This window comes from Chelonia mydas, chromosome 2 (genome assembly GCF_015237465.2).
Source record: "Chelonia mydas isolate rCheMyd1 chromosome 2, rCheMyd1.pri.v2, whole genome shotgun sequence".
NCBI classification, from domain to species: domain Eukaryota; kingdom Metazoa; phylum Chordata; order Testudines; family Cheloniidae; genus Chelonia; species Chelonia mydas.
In genome coordinates, this window is record NC_057850.1 from 257,572,171 (window position 1) to 257,585,428 (window position 13,258).

Below are 13,258 nucleotides of genomic sequence, written 5' to 3' on the forward strand. Positions count from 1 at the left end.
AACCCAAACATGGATGCAGCACACTAAGCCCCTCCACACTTGGATCCTGCCTTGCTGAGCCTGTCTGCCCACACCTGGTACAACTGGCAAGGAGGGGTAGGGGCCTGGGCTGTTTCTGGGGCAGGCCCAGTCCTTGTGCTGTGTCACGGTTGGGTGCAGCCTCACCACTGAGTCCGTGTCCCAGGGCGGGAGCTGTACCGTGATCTCCCACCTCTGTGCAGCCAGTGGCCGGTGCTCCCCAATGCCATGCTGGAGCCTAAATATTTATTTGACAAATAAAATTTGCAGAACTTTGCAGAATTTTTATTTTTTTGGTGCAGAATTTTTAATTGTTTGGCACAGAATGCCCTCAGGAGTAACTGAGAAGTAACAGCTGCCTAGAAAAGAGAAATGGAGAAGATCGAATAGGTCACCCAGCCCATCTTCCCAGGGCAGGGCAGGACTGTTCCTTGAGCTGAGGAAGGATTTGCTGTGGGGATCAGAGTTGCTGGGAGTCCACTTGCAGTGTATTTACCCAGTCGCCTGCAGGAATGGACGCTCTTGAACTCGTGTGCTGAGCACCCTGCTAGGTGGAGTCCAGATCAGGCTTCAGGGAAGGGGGCTCCCCATACACACAGCTCGTGTCCTTTTCAGACATCCGTTTTGCTCCCCCGATGGACAGCTTAGCGCTATCTGCGTGGACAGCGAACCCAAAGTGGTGAGGAAGCTGCAGAAACGAGTCAGGAGAGGGTAAGAGAACAGTGGCTTGTCTCATTCGTTTGAAACCCAGGCTGAAGTCCCAGCGCACGGCTGCCCTGGTGCTAGGTGCCATATACAATAATTAACTGGTACACTAAATAAATCAAATCAGTAGTCCCTGGTGCAATACCTCCCAGTGCGCTGACTGCACGGGCTTACTCCTCCCTGGTCTTTCCTGCCCCCTATAGGATTATGTGTGCCTGGTGGGAGCATAGAGGTTGCAAGGAGCTGGGTTGCATCTTGCGTACACATACATACACACACACACACCCCTCGTACATCCCTGGGGCAAGGGGCCGAGGGAAGTCTAGGCCTCTGTTTGCTTCCCCCTGCCTCCCAAGAGAATCTTCTAGACGTCCCCTTGTCAAGTTGGTAAAACTGCTGAAGAGTCGTGTGTGAAAGGCTCAGTGTGATTGTCCTCCGCACAGATTAGATCCTAACTCTTCTCCCAGCTCTTTTAGGGAGACCAATCTTATCGTGGGGAAGCGAGGAAGAGGCAACAACTGGGCCTATGGTAAGAGTCCATCTTTCAGTTCCCCCTCGCTGAAATGCTTCTGGGTGTGGAAGAAGTCCATCAAGGTTTGAAAAAAATACGTATCTGCAGTGCAGCTCTGAGCCACCTGCTTCCTGAGGAAAGGCAGCTCCTCCCTCACGCCTGCGGCTGCGACCTACATGCGCCATTGTGCTCTGCTGGAAGCAATGGCAAGGAAAGCTGCTCCTCTCTCGTTATAACTGATCAGATTCGGCTGCTGGTGTGCAAGACCACAGCCTATCAGGGTTGTCTCGCTGCTTTCTTGTACTCCCATGTCCACCTGTCTGTGTCAATCTCTTGTCTTGTACTTCAGTTGTGAGCTCCTTTTGTCAGGGACTGTCGTCTTGTTCGGTTTGTAGGGTGCCTACCACAACAGGGTCTTGGTCCATGACTGGAGTTCCCAACTAAATCATCATAACATGTAGGGATTGGTCCAGCTTTGAACAGGGGGTTGGACTAGATGACCTCCTGAGGTCCCTTCCAACCCGGATATTCTATTATAAGGCTGTAAAAACCTTAATACTACTGCTAGCTAATGGAAATGCTCCTTTGGCTCTCTGATAAAATGACAGTCAGCCCACATCCTCCATCAGCAAAACAAGACGAGTAAGATATTCAATGGATATCAATTAGCACTGCTCCAGTGATGCCCCAATGTCTGTTACTAGGATGTCTTTTTCCTTAGTTTGTATTTGCCAGCATGTAGCGCTGTTTGGCTTTAATAAGGTCACAGATCCACAAGGTCCAGTCTAGGCCCCAGCCTGTGACTTCCAGGACTCCAAAACTGGGCCTTCAGGTGCCAGCCAACCATGTCTGTCTCCATGGCTCCCTCCAGCAAAGCCAGACTCCAGCAGTGGGCTTGCCCTGTACCCCTTCCATGCTCCCAGTGAGTATTTGCAGGGACATCAGGCAGCCTTTTCAGAACCAGGTAACAGTGTGTTAGTCACCTGGCCTACAGACTCTGAAAGTCCTTAGGTCAGCCTAGAGAAGCTAAGGCAGCATCAGGGCTCTTCCAGGCAAGCTGCTGCAAAATCCATTTTGGCCCTGTCTCTTTCTCTCTGTTTTGTCTCCATTTCCTACTGTGCATGCAGTATCTCTGTGAGCTCAGCTTTTTACGTGGTCACCTGACACTGTTTTCCCCCTTTGTTCTCCCACTTGAGTGTGTGTGTATGGGGGGGGGGCTTTGCTCTGCTTCTTGTGGGGATGCGCGGGGGGAGAATCTGCTTCTTCTTGGCTGTGGTCGTGAAGTGTGATTGTCCTGGCTGTTGGATCCTCCATTCACCCTTTGGATCCTCCATTCACCTGTGCCGATTTTGTTCCGTTTATTATGACTCTGGTTTCCAACCAGGCTGCTCAGTCAACCCTTCATCCCTTCCTTTTACACTCAGTGCATGGCAATGCAAAGCCCAGAGGGAAACCGAGGTGCACACAGGCCTCAAAAATATTCCCAACATGCCCACATCCATCACAAACAGTAATAAAAAGGCCCTTTTCAGCCCACAGACAAAGCAGTCCTTCCTCTCCCTCCTTGGAGGTTGCTTCTCCTCTCTAGCCCATAATTTATAGAGCCGTGTTTTGGTTTTTTTTAAAATTGCAAGCCTCCTTACTGGGCTTTCAGCCCCCTTGCCCCACCCACCTCCAGCTACAGATAGGCAGTCAAAGCTAGCCCCTTCCCTGCTCCTGTTCCAGTGGTTCCTCTGCATCCTGACACTGGCAGACCTGCGTTTTGGGAGGGACAGTCTTCTGTTCTGTGCCTGGAGCGGCCTGGCCGCGGTAGAGCAGATGCTCTTGATGCCTGCACACAGGATCTGGATTCACCACGCTAGGAGGTAGCTGGAGCTCAGCCTCCTTAGCGTGTTGAAATAAATCCATCCACTCGCACTGAGTGTTGCTTGGTGCATGGCAATAGGGTGGGAGGCCAGGGTGGCTTTAGGCTCCCCTGATCCTGGGGCCAGTGCACCCCAGTGTGTAAACTCCAGGTGTAAACCAGAGTAGCCTGAAGTGGTGTGTTTGCACTGTCTGGCCTTCACTCATCCTGCACTGGAAGCAGCTGTTGCTCTGCTGAGATTAGTTTAGACACAGTGACTCAGATATAGACGATATGCCCTTAATGCAGAGATGAATGAGGTGTTGAATCATTAAAAAAAATCCTTAAGTCGCGTGACCCCAGAAGCTGTCTGAGCACTGATGGCTGAGGTGAGCTCACCTTGGCCTCTAAATGGTTTAATGTTGACAGGATACCATGGCCTGCACTCAGCCAGCGAGAAGAACCTCCTAGAAAGGACGATGGAGAGTCTGCGGAAGGAGGTCGAGCGCAGAGACTGTTACTGTGGGACGGTGCTTTTCCATAGCCTCGGCGGCGGTACAGGAGCTGGTGTGTAGGGACTTTGCCCTTGCAGTTGGTTTTATGTGGAAGGTGCTTGGATACTTCACGGATGGAGGGCTAGGTAGATGCTGTGATGGGAAAACAAGAGAACTTATTTTTTTCAGTAGGTCCTCCCAGGTTATTTTACATTTCCCTCCATGTGCACCGTACAAACTTCCTTCCAACCAGAAGCCTGCTTTACACAGGTGCAATCCAGGGGAGATGGCAGGTAACTGTCCAACAAATTGAGCTGGATTACATTTGCCGTCACATTTTCACTGTTACTCTTGTGGTGTTTCATTGTTACTTGCAGCGTACTTGGTACTCTGTACCTTTCGTGTAAGTGGTTTTCCAGAGGACTCTGACCTACAAAGCAATCCCCAACACTACAAGCTGATGCTGCATATGTGTACCTAAGGTTGTAGAAGAAAAATGGTATTAATTAGAATGCATAATTTGAGAAATATTAGGTAAACCCGAACAATTAGGCAAGCCCTTGTGGGGGCAGAGTTAAGGTTGTACATGCAACTGTCCCTTCCTGGAGGTTGAGTGTTTAACAGGCAACGTTAACATTTTTAACATAGTTTATTGATGGAATTTAAGGTTTTTTTATTTACAGAAAAAGGATAGGAAAAAAAATCTATACTATGGAGATACTTGGTTAGAAACCCTCAGGAGGGTCTAATCTCCTCATGAGGTCCTATGCAGCCTTTGCAAGAGGTGCAGTGAAGAAGAAAGGAACCCCGATAGAGCCTGCCTCATTTGCTGAGGGCTTTCACTACATTCCCCACCCCGCACAGCTCAGTGAGTTTGACATTGGTGCGTGGCTTAATCTGCCTCAGCAGAACACCTTGTGAGATCAGCTAGAGGATGTTTCAAGAATTTTTTTTTATAATGAGGAAAGTATATTTTTCCCCACTCTCCTCTCACTCAAAAGTGGCTCAATCATTACTGGTCAAACTTGCCAGAAAAGTTCACTGCCAGGAAGAGAACAATTCTGGAAGATTTCGGCAGGAAAGGTGAAAGTTCTATTTATACCCCCCCCCCAGCTGAAAACAGGAAGTTAGAATGGAAATGCTTATGCCACCTTAACTATAACAGTTGCTACTATCCTAATACACGGTCAACTCTTACCTACCACCATGCAGTGAGCACCTCCTTGTGGCCACCGGTGGGTGTATTATTATTTCTATTATTGTTGCACATAGAGACCCCACTCCAAATCTGGGCCTGTTGGGCGAGGCACTGTACATACTGTTACCGAGAGACAGTCCCTGACCCCCAACAGCTTACAGTCCAAACAGACAAGGCAAATGAAGGATGGGCAGGGAAACCGAGGCACAGAAAGCTGAATTGACTTGCTTGAGGTCACACAGCGGGTTAGTGGCTGAGCTGGGACTAGCATCCAGGTCTCCTGGCTCCCCGTTCCCATTGGAACACACTGTCTCTCAGGCACGTACGGACAAGACCAGCATGGCGATTGCCAGAGCTCCGTGCGCTAGGCCAGGCCGATCATGTCTATGAACAGGCTTGGGGGCTTTTTTCCACGTAGGCCTCAGTTCCCGGCTGTGTGAAGTGATCCGAGACGAGTACTCCCTGGGTCAGATCCTGTCAGTGACGGTAGCCCCCCACCAGGCTGGCGAGAGCCCTCTGCAGCACTACAATGCCTTGCTGTGCCTTTCGTGGCTCCAGAGGTACGTTCCTGGGGGCTGTGGGAGTTGGGCAGTGACAACAGGTCAGCAGCACATCGTGATGCTACGCGCCGGACGCTGATCACCATTCACTAAGGTGGCTCTTGTGGCGTGGTGGTTCCCACAATGTGGAGCAAAGGCCTGGTCCCAAAGAGCTCGCTGTCTGAGAAATATAAAATATAAAACCTATTGTCTAGTGGGCAGCTATGGAATAACCTACACTAAGTTACACTAACCTGCTTTTCCTGGCAGGTGCTCTTGATGACGGGATGTCACGGCTGGGCCGTCTGACCTAGGGGGTGGAGCAGCAGTTGGGAGCCAGCAGGCAGGCTGGGTCTGGATACCAGGAGATCAGAGTCTGAGATGGGCCAGAGGGCATGCTGGGAGTGAGGGTCAGGGTACCAGGAGGTCCGAGTCAGGCAGCAGGAACCGGTAGTGCAGGGCAGGCAGTCCGTCCTCAGCAGGGAAAACCCAGTTACACAGACAACTTCCTGTTTCTCTGCTTGGTTAAATAGAAGCAGGGGACCAATCAGGACCCGCAGGGTTTTGCCAGTCAGAGCCCAGCCTGGGAGTCCTCTGCCAAAGTTGAGCTTCAAGTTGTGGCAACTCCTAGCAGATCACGGGGTGCTAGGTTGGAACGCACTGGCTTCTAAGAGCCCTGTGGCCGGGGGTTCGAGACCCGCAGCCCCTGCTGCTGGAGTTACTGGTACAATTAGGATATCGAGAAGTGAAACCTGACTGGGCGAGGGAGGTTTTGGCAGGACTACTGAGATGGGGGGGAAGGTCGCAGGTGTAAGGCGCTGGCCTGGCATTTAGGAGAGCTGGGTTCAGTTCCCCCATCTCCTACGAATTGCCTGGGTGGCCTTGGGCAAGACACGTCATCTCAATCACGCCACCTTTCCCCATCCCTTGGTCCTGCCTCTTTAGCTTTCCAGCAGGGGCCGTCTCTGGCTGTGTCTGTTCAGTGCCTAGCACAGCGATTTTGGCTGGACCCTGTGAGCACGCCGCTCATACAAGTGAATGGGGCTTCGCTCCCACGGCCACCTGATGTGCCTCCGGAACGAGCTGTGAGGACTTGCTCAGTCCTGGCCCAGGCAGAAGTCCCACTAACTCCCGTGGGATTCCTGTCTAAGGCCTTGTGGCGGAGACCCCGAACTCCAAAGGGACCGTGACTCCATTTTATGTCTGTCTAGGCACGTTGACGGCGTCCTCCTGTTCCAGAACGATGCCGTGCTGAGGAGGACAGCAGCTCTCCTTGCGAAGAAAGCGCCAGTGTCTGACATGCAGCCCCAGGTCTCCCTCTCCGCCATGAACACCTACGTTGCTTCCTGCCTTGCTGGGCTGCTTTACCCTCTCAAGGCTTTCACCACAGGAAGGTGAACCGAGCACAGATATTTGTCTTCTTTCCAACCGCTGTTGGTGCTCTGCAGATGACGCTAGATGTACTGCAGTCCTCAGCTGGTAGAAATTTAGAAATTGGCATAACTCTATCAGTTACAAGCAAACTGTGCCAGCAGTCACCATCTGAGGATCTGGCCCATGAAATCTAGTCCATAGAAAGCTTTAGGTGAATCCTTTGGCATGGAGGCAAAAACTTCTAAGTGCAGTCAAAATATTCCCAGTGTGGGAACGGAGGGACCAAGGGAGCAGAGATAAATGAACATCGAAAGCAACAGCAGCATGCATGAGTCCTGAACATCCGAAGACCTTATTATTAAACTCAGCCATAGCTAACTGGATATTACAGAATAACTAGCCTGCAACACTCTCCCTGGAAACCAAGAAGCCAGCAGAGGTTGTCCGTGTCTGAATGGGGCAAGAAAGAGGTTCTGAGAGATAAGGCTGCACCACTCAGTAGCTGCTTAAGTATCACCGTGGTGGTGGTAGATGACTGTACGTCTCTCCCTTGCTTTCCAGTGGGATCAGCATGGGGATGGAACCCGGGGAGCTGCTGAGGTCTGTCTGCCCCGTGCCGACTATGAAATTCCTTCACATTGCTCAAGCCTGCGAGAGGTAGGACTGGGGCCTGTCCCCCCACTTGAACAGAGATTCTGAGCCTCTCAGATGAGTCTCATATTCTCACTCTACTTGTCCAGGTCAGTCCGTAGCCCAGCAGCTAGTTTAAGAGACCAGTACAAGACTCCTGTGGAGTCTTAAAACGTGGCCCACCATCAGGTTTAAGTACAGACGCCCGCACTGTGGGTTTAAGCAGAGCCCGTGATGCTCTGAAACTCCTGTGACTGGCCAGGGGCAGCTTGTGATGGGCCATTTGCAGGAGGGAGATTGTAAGTGGCTCGTTGACTAAGACACTGCACAGTCCTCCAGAAGATGAAAAGTTCATGTTGCTGCTGCCCCCAGAGGCCGTCTCCATTTTATCACAAGTCTTGCGATAGCTGGTGTTTCTCTTAAAGCCCCCCCCCCGCGCTCCCGCTGGAAACATGTAGTTGTAAGAGAATCTCCGTTTTCGGCTTGGAAATGGTAAATTTCTAGACCTCATGGTTCTGGAGAAAAGTCTGGAAATATGACCCGAATGGGCTCAGAAAGAGCAGGCAAAGAAAAAGCCAACATTGATTATTTGTGTAGCTTTAAATTCATGAGATTAAAAATAACTCAGGATTTTTTCTCCAGGAGCTTGATGGCTTCTCTACACGTACAGCGGGGCAGCATAATAAAACCACCTCTGCGAGAGGCAGTAGCTATGGCGAGGGGAGAGCTTTTGAGTACTGTCCACACCAGCGCTTATGTCGCTGTAACTTATGTTGCCGGGGGGGGGGGGGTATTCACACCCCTGAGCTATGTAAGTTCTGCCACCATCCGCTGTAGTGTAGACATAGCCTGACTCCCCCCTCACTTGGGGCTGGCGAGACTGCAGATGCACCGCTGCCCTGCTAATACAGCCTGGCAGAAAATGCCTTTCACTAGTCAGGGAATGAAAGCGGCAATGATTTGACCCTGACCCTCCCTCACCCTGTCGTCGTCAATGACGTGGGGGTCTGCTTGTTGTCCCCCTGTCATTTTAGTGATGTCAAAGCTGAGTGGGGTCCCATTTAACTTCTAATGGGCTTGGGCCACTTTTATCTCCCCTTTGTTTGGAAATTAAATGCAAAAACTAAAGTTCTTCTTCGCGTGATTACACAGGTGCATTCCACCCTGGTGTCTGCGCACCCAGCGCACGGCCATTGGAAACGTTTCCGCCTCCGTGGTACCTGTTGGGTGGCTTGCTTGATTGTGCGAGAGGGGACTGAGACCCATGCAAGGCGGGAGCGTTCCCATTGCTGCACTCCCTGATGCTTTGGTGTTACCGGAACATTGCACTGATGCAGCTGTTTGTGCTTTTTTCATTGGAGTTACCTTAGTCAAACTAAGCCCAGGCTCTGCCCCCTAGTTTTTAGTGAAACCGACATGTTAGTTTTCACCGTAGCTCCTGGTGAATTTGGTTTGTTTCTCATTTCGCAGGGGGACAGTATTTTGGGACAGCCTGGCATCGTCCGTTGTGCATTCGTTGCCGCGTGCGTCTCACGCAGGACAGCCCGTATCCTTTCTCCACAAGCGCTGCGTCTTCCAAATGTGCTGAACTGGGGACTCGGGTGGAGGAAGGGGAGAGAACATCAACCAGATAGACAAGTTCCCCTTTACCTGCCTCTGACTTGAGCCAAAGGGCCCTTGGAAAGCCCTGTAGGAGTGTTCTATGCACCTTGGCTGGGGCCGGGAGAAAAGAGAAAGCGAAACCAGTTGTCTTCTAGTTTATTCCTTGCAACCTTCAAGCTGAGATACAGGGTCATCAAGATTACACATTCCAAAACTTCCCAGCTAACTACAGGGACGTCCCCTACCTACCTCCGTTCATCCACCTTGAAGTACATTTGGAAACGTCTAGATTTAAATGCAGACCAGGATGGGACCTCTGGGCACCCAGAAGTTTGCCTGTGGGACTGGTCTCTTTAAAAATCTGATCTGCTGAGAAGATAGAGGTGTGAGCTTGTCCCTCCCATGCCTATTGTCTGTATTATGGGTACCAGCTAGAGCAGTGGTTCTCAAACTGTGTCGGGACCCCAAAGTGCATCGCGACCCCATTTTAATGGGGTCACCAAGGGCTGGCATTAGCCTTGCTGGGCCCCAGGGACGAAGCCCGAGCCCCACTGCCTGGGGCCAAAGCCCAGGGCTTCAGCCCTGAGTGTGTGGGGGGCTCAGGTTACAGGCCCCCCACCTAGGGCTGAAGTCCTTGGGATTCGGTGTTGGCCCCCCTGCCAAGAGCAGTGCGGCTCTGGCTTTGGCCCTGGCCCCCCTGCCTGAGGCTCAGGCTTCAGTCCCCCCTCCTGGTGTCATGTAGCAATTTTTGTTGTCAGAAAGGGGGTCATGGTGCAATGAAGTTTGAGAACCCCTAAGCTAGAGGGCTCCAGCCAAGGCTGGGGACCTGTTGTGCCAGGCGCTGTACAGACACCTAGCAGGTCCTGAGAAGCTGAGAGTCTAGCTGGTCAAGCCGGATGGAAAGGAGTATTATTGTCCCCATCATACAGGTGGTGATATGGACACAACCTTCACCCCATGCCACTGGAGAGGGATCCTCTAAAGCCTTTATAAAACCTTAAAGGTCCCCCACTATTCTTCCCTCTGTTATAACTTCCGTGCCACCACCTCCTTCAAGGCCCCTGGTCCCTGCTGTCACCTGTCCATCAGCAGGGCGTGAGCAGGAAGCCCTGGCCCATGCTTTGGAGTTTGCAGTACTGTTCCTCACTAAGCCCGCGTGTCAGGGTCACTGCAGTGGTGTGAGCTACTCCCTCTCCTCCTCTGCCACTCGCCAACCTCTGCTGGCCCAAGGAGAGGAGATGGGGTACATTCACCCACCTGCCTTGCAGCTTTTAAAGTGTCCCAGAGAGAGGTCCATCTGTCAGGGAAGGGTGATGGAGTGCTGCATGATGCATGGGTTGGATCTATTCAGGCTGTCTGGGATATTTACTGCAGTAGCGTCTAGGCCCCAAGCAGAGCCACTTAGACAGGAGTTGAAATCTGACCCCCACGGAGTTTCTGAACTAGATTTGAGAAGAATATGTCCTAGCTTTTATACAGCACTGTTCATCCATCCATCTCAAGCCCTTAACAAGGGAGGCCAGTATCATCATCCCCATTATATAGCGGGGGAAACTGAGGCACAGAAAGGGGAAAGTGACTTGCCCAAGGTCACCAGCAGAGCCAGGAATAGGACCCTGGTCTCCTGAGTCCTAGTCCACTGCTCTAGCCAGTAGGCCATGAGTCCATTGACTTCCCTGCCCTATACAACTAGATTTGTGATCGAAATGTCCAGCAGATTCAAATCCCAGCCTTAGCAACTCTAGGGTGGGAAGCGTTCAAACCAGGAAAGGAGAATTCTTCCCCACCGGCTGGGGGAAAGCTCTGAAGGTCATTCCTGGATCTGCTTTGCCCTTTGTCCTTAGCTTGCCTTGTTTGCAGCATTATAGCACCTCTGTGCTCGCTGTAGCCCACAGCTACCAAGAGGACACCTTTCTTCTGTCCCGTGACTCGGTGCTGAGGAAGTTGAAGCAAGCCTACCGCTGTGTTCCTTGGAATCCCTTCCCTCTCAGCTGCTGGACAGGTCAGTCTTCCTGGGCCTTCTTCTGTGCATATTGCTGCTGGGGATATGGGACAGGCTGACAAATGCAGCCAGTCTGCAAAGGTCAGACCAGAGTGTGTCACATTCCTTGTGCTCAGGAGAGGTTTTCTTTGCTTTGGAGAAAAGGTCACAGGCTGGGGAAGCGTCTGAAAACCTGCACAGACATCACCAAGTCCACTGAACTCACTGCTGGTCTTGTCTAAGCACTTGCATCTCACCCACCGCCGTAGCATCTGAGCCCCTCAGAAACTCACTTTCATTTATCCTGACAGATGCATAACGAAGGACCGTTCTTCTCCATTTTACAGAAAGGGAAGGGAGCCCCAGAGAGATTAAGGGACTTGCCCAAGGTCTCACAGGAAGTCTGTGGCAGAGCCAGAAACTGGGCCCAGCTCTCCTGAATCCCAGGCCTTAACCCCAAGACCCCAAGGGTACATGAGGAACCAATTCAAGCCTGGTGGAAGCAGAAGCATTGACTTCAGTGGAGCTGCCTCCACGTATCCCAGGACTGAATTCAGCTCAAGGTCATTGTGGGTTTGTCTGCACAGCAACTAGACACCTGCGGCTCGCTCGCTGCTGTGGAGACATACCCTGAGAATCTCTACTGTGCCCAGCCTAGCTGGGTGGAAGGCGGGGGGGCTATGTAGGAAGGCAGAATGTAAATGAGCCAAGCTGGAGTTAACATCCCTACTCGTTCTAAGGGAGCCAGGGGCTATTTGATCCTTGAGGATTGGCCAGTGTCCAAGTGGCTAGAAGCCAGCCCGGGGAAGCAGGTTTCAGCAAGGGCTCAGATGAAGGGCAGTGGGAGGACGCTGGCAGAGAGGGGAAGGGTCCCTGCAGGTGGAAGGGTGGAGGTGAGGGATAGAGATGTGGGAGGACTCTGATTTGGTGTCACTCTAGATCAGTGGTCTCCAACTTTTTTACGTCCAATTTCACTTTTTGAATTTAAGGGCAACCCAGGATCTAGCCCGCCCCTTCCCCAAAGCCCCGCCCCGCTCACTCCACCCCCTCCTCTCTCCCTTGCTTGCTCTCCCGCATCCTCACTCACTTTCACTGGGCTGGGGCAGGGGGTTGGGGTTCAGGAGGGGCATGGGGTGCTGGCTCCAGGGGGGCGCTCAGGGCTGGGGTGCAGCCTCACGCTGGGCAGCACTTACCTCGATGGGCAGCTCAGCAAGGCTAAGACAGGCTCCCTGTATGCCGCGACCCCATGCCACTCCTGGAAGGGGCCAACATGGGGGGTTGGGGGCACATGCGCCGCGCCCTGCCCCTCTCTGCGGGCACTGCCCCCAAAGCTCCCATTGGCCACAGTTCCCCATTCCCGGCCAATGGGAGCTGCGGGGTTGGTGCCTGCCCGCACTGCTCTAGATATGGTGTTGCTTACCATCCCCTGTTGCGGCTTTTCAGAAGCCGTCCTGCAGTGCCCCACGCTGACCGTCAAATCGGAGCAAGTCTCCTGGGGAGGATGTGCCCCGCCGACACAAGGAGCGTAGAGTGGACATGCAAAAGCGATTTCATTACTGCAGGTGGCCATACAGAAACATAACTTCAGTCAACTTCATTTTGTAGTGCAGACTTGCCCTCAGATTCCTTGGGAGTCTCTCAGTGTAGTTCACGGCCACTCAATTCACGCATCCTTGGGGCTTGAAGAGTTAATAGCCATGAGTGGCTCAGGCCTTTGTTTTATGGCTCAGCAGGAAGGGATCTCTAGCTGCCTGGTGCCCCCAGCACTGCCCCAGCTGAAGCACTGGATCATGACTGACCCAGAGAGCAGTGTCACCAGCACCTCCCCTCCAGCTCTTCCCGCCGAGGCCAGAGCTGGGGGGAAGCTGGGCTCTCTAGTTCATTCTGTAGCTTCCCCAAGAACGTGGGGACTCCAGATCCTTGGTCCATTCCATAGTGAGGTGCTCGGGAGAGGCTGACAGAACTAGTTGGTGCTGCTGGCTTTGTGGGAGCTTTTGTCCCATAACTGTAAGGCAGCCCAGGCCTGGCCGCAGCACCCTCACTAGTCCAGTCCTGGGACCCTGCTGAGCGGAGACACCAGGAGCACTGTCAAGTCACCCACATTTGGAGGGAGGTGACCTCAAATTCATTGGCTCACCCTCAAACCTCCTCATTTAGAACATGCATAAGCCCCTCGCACCCAAATGATGCAGTTGTGAGAGGGATTGGAAGGGAGAAATGAAGGAGAGAGGGGACAGTGGGAAGAGATTCGGGCAAAATGGGAAAGGAGGGAGAAAAGGCAGCAAAACTGAAAGCAAAAACAGGTAGGAGCTGCAGTGACCCTTATGGAGGAAGGCTCCTTCCTTCTGACTCAGCTGTTTGCC

The 13,258-nt window shown here is 52.4% G+C and overlaps 1 protein-coding gene across 1 annotated transcript in view; it reads left to right on the forward strand.

Annotated features, from left to right (window-relative positions):
• The window catches only part of LOC102947325 (tubulin delta chain), a 52,813-nt gene that overhangs the window by 38,390 nt on the left and 1,165 nt on the right, over positions 1–13,258 (forward strand). Inside the window, exons 3-10 of the mRNA XM_037891283.2 lie at positions 634–729; positions 1,191–1,252; positions 3,507–3,644; positions 5,188–5,329; positions 6,520–6,702; positions 7,244–7,339; positions 8,783–8,858; positions 10,775–10,916. Of these exons, the coding sequence (XP_037747211.1) occupies positions 634–729; positions 1,191–1,252; positions 3,507–3,644; positions 5,188–5,329; positions 6,520–6,702; positions 7,244–7,339; positions 8,783–8,858; positions 10,775–10,916 (935 nt within the window). The remainder of the gene's footprint in view (positions 1–633; positions 730–1,190; positions 1,253–3,506; positions 3,645–5,187; positions 5,330–6,519; positions 6,703–7,243; positions 7,340–8,782; positions 8,859–10,774; positions 10,917–13,258) is intronic.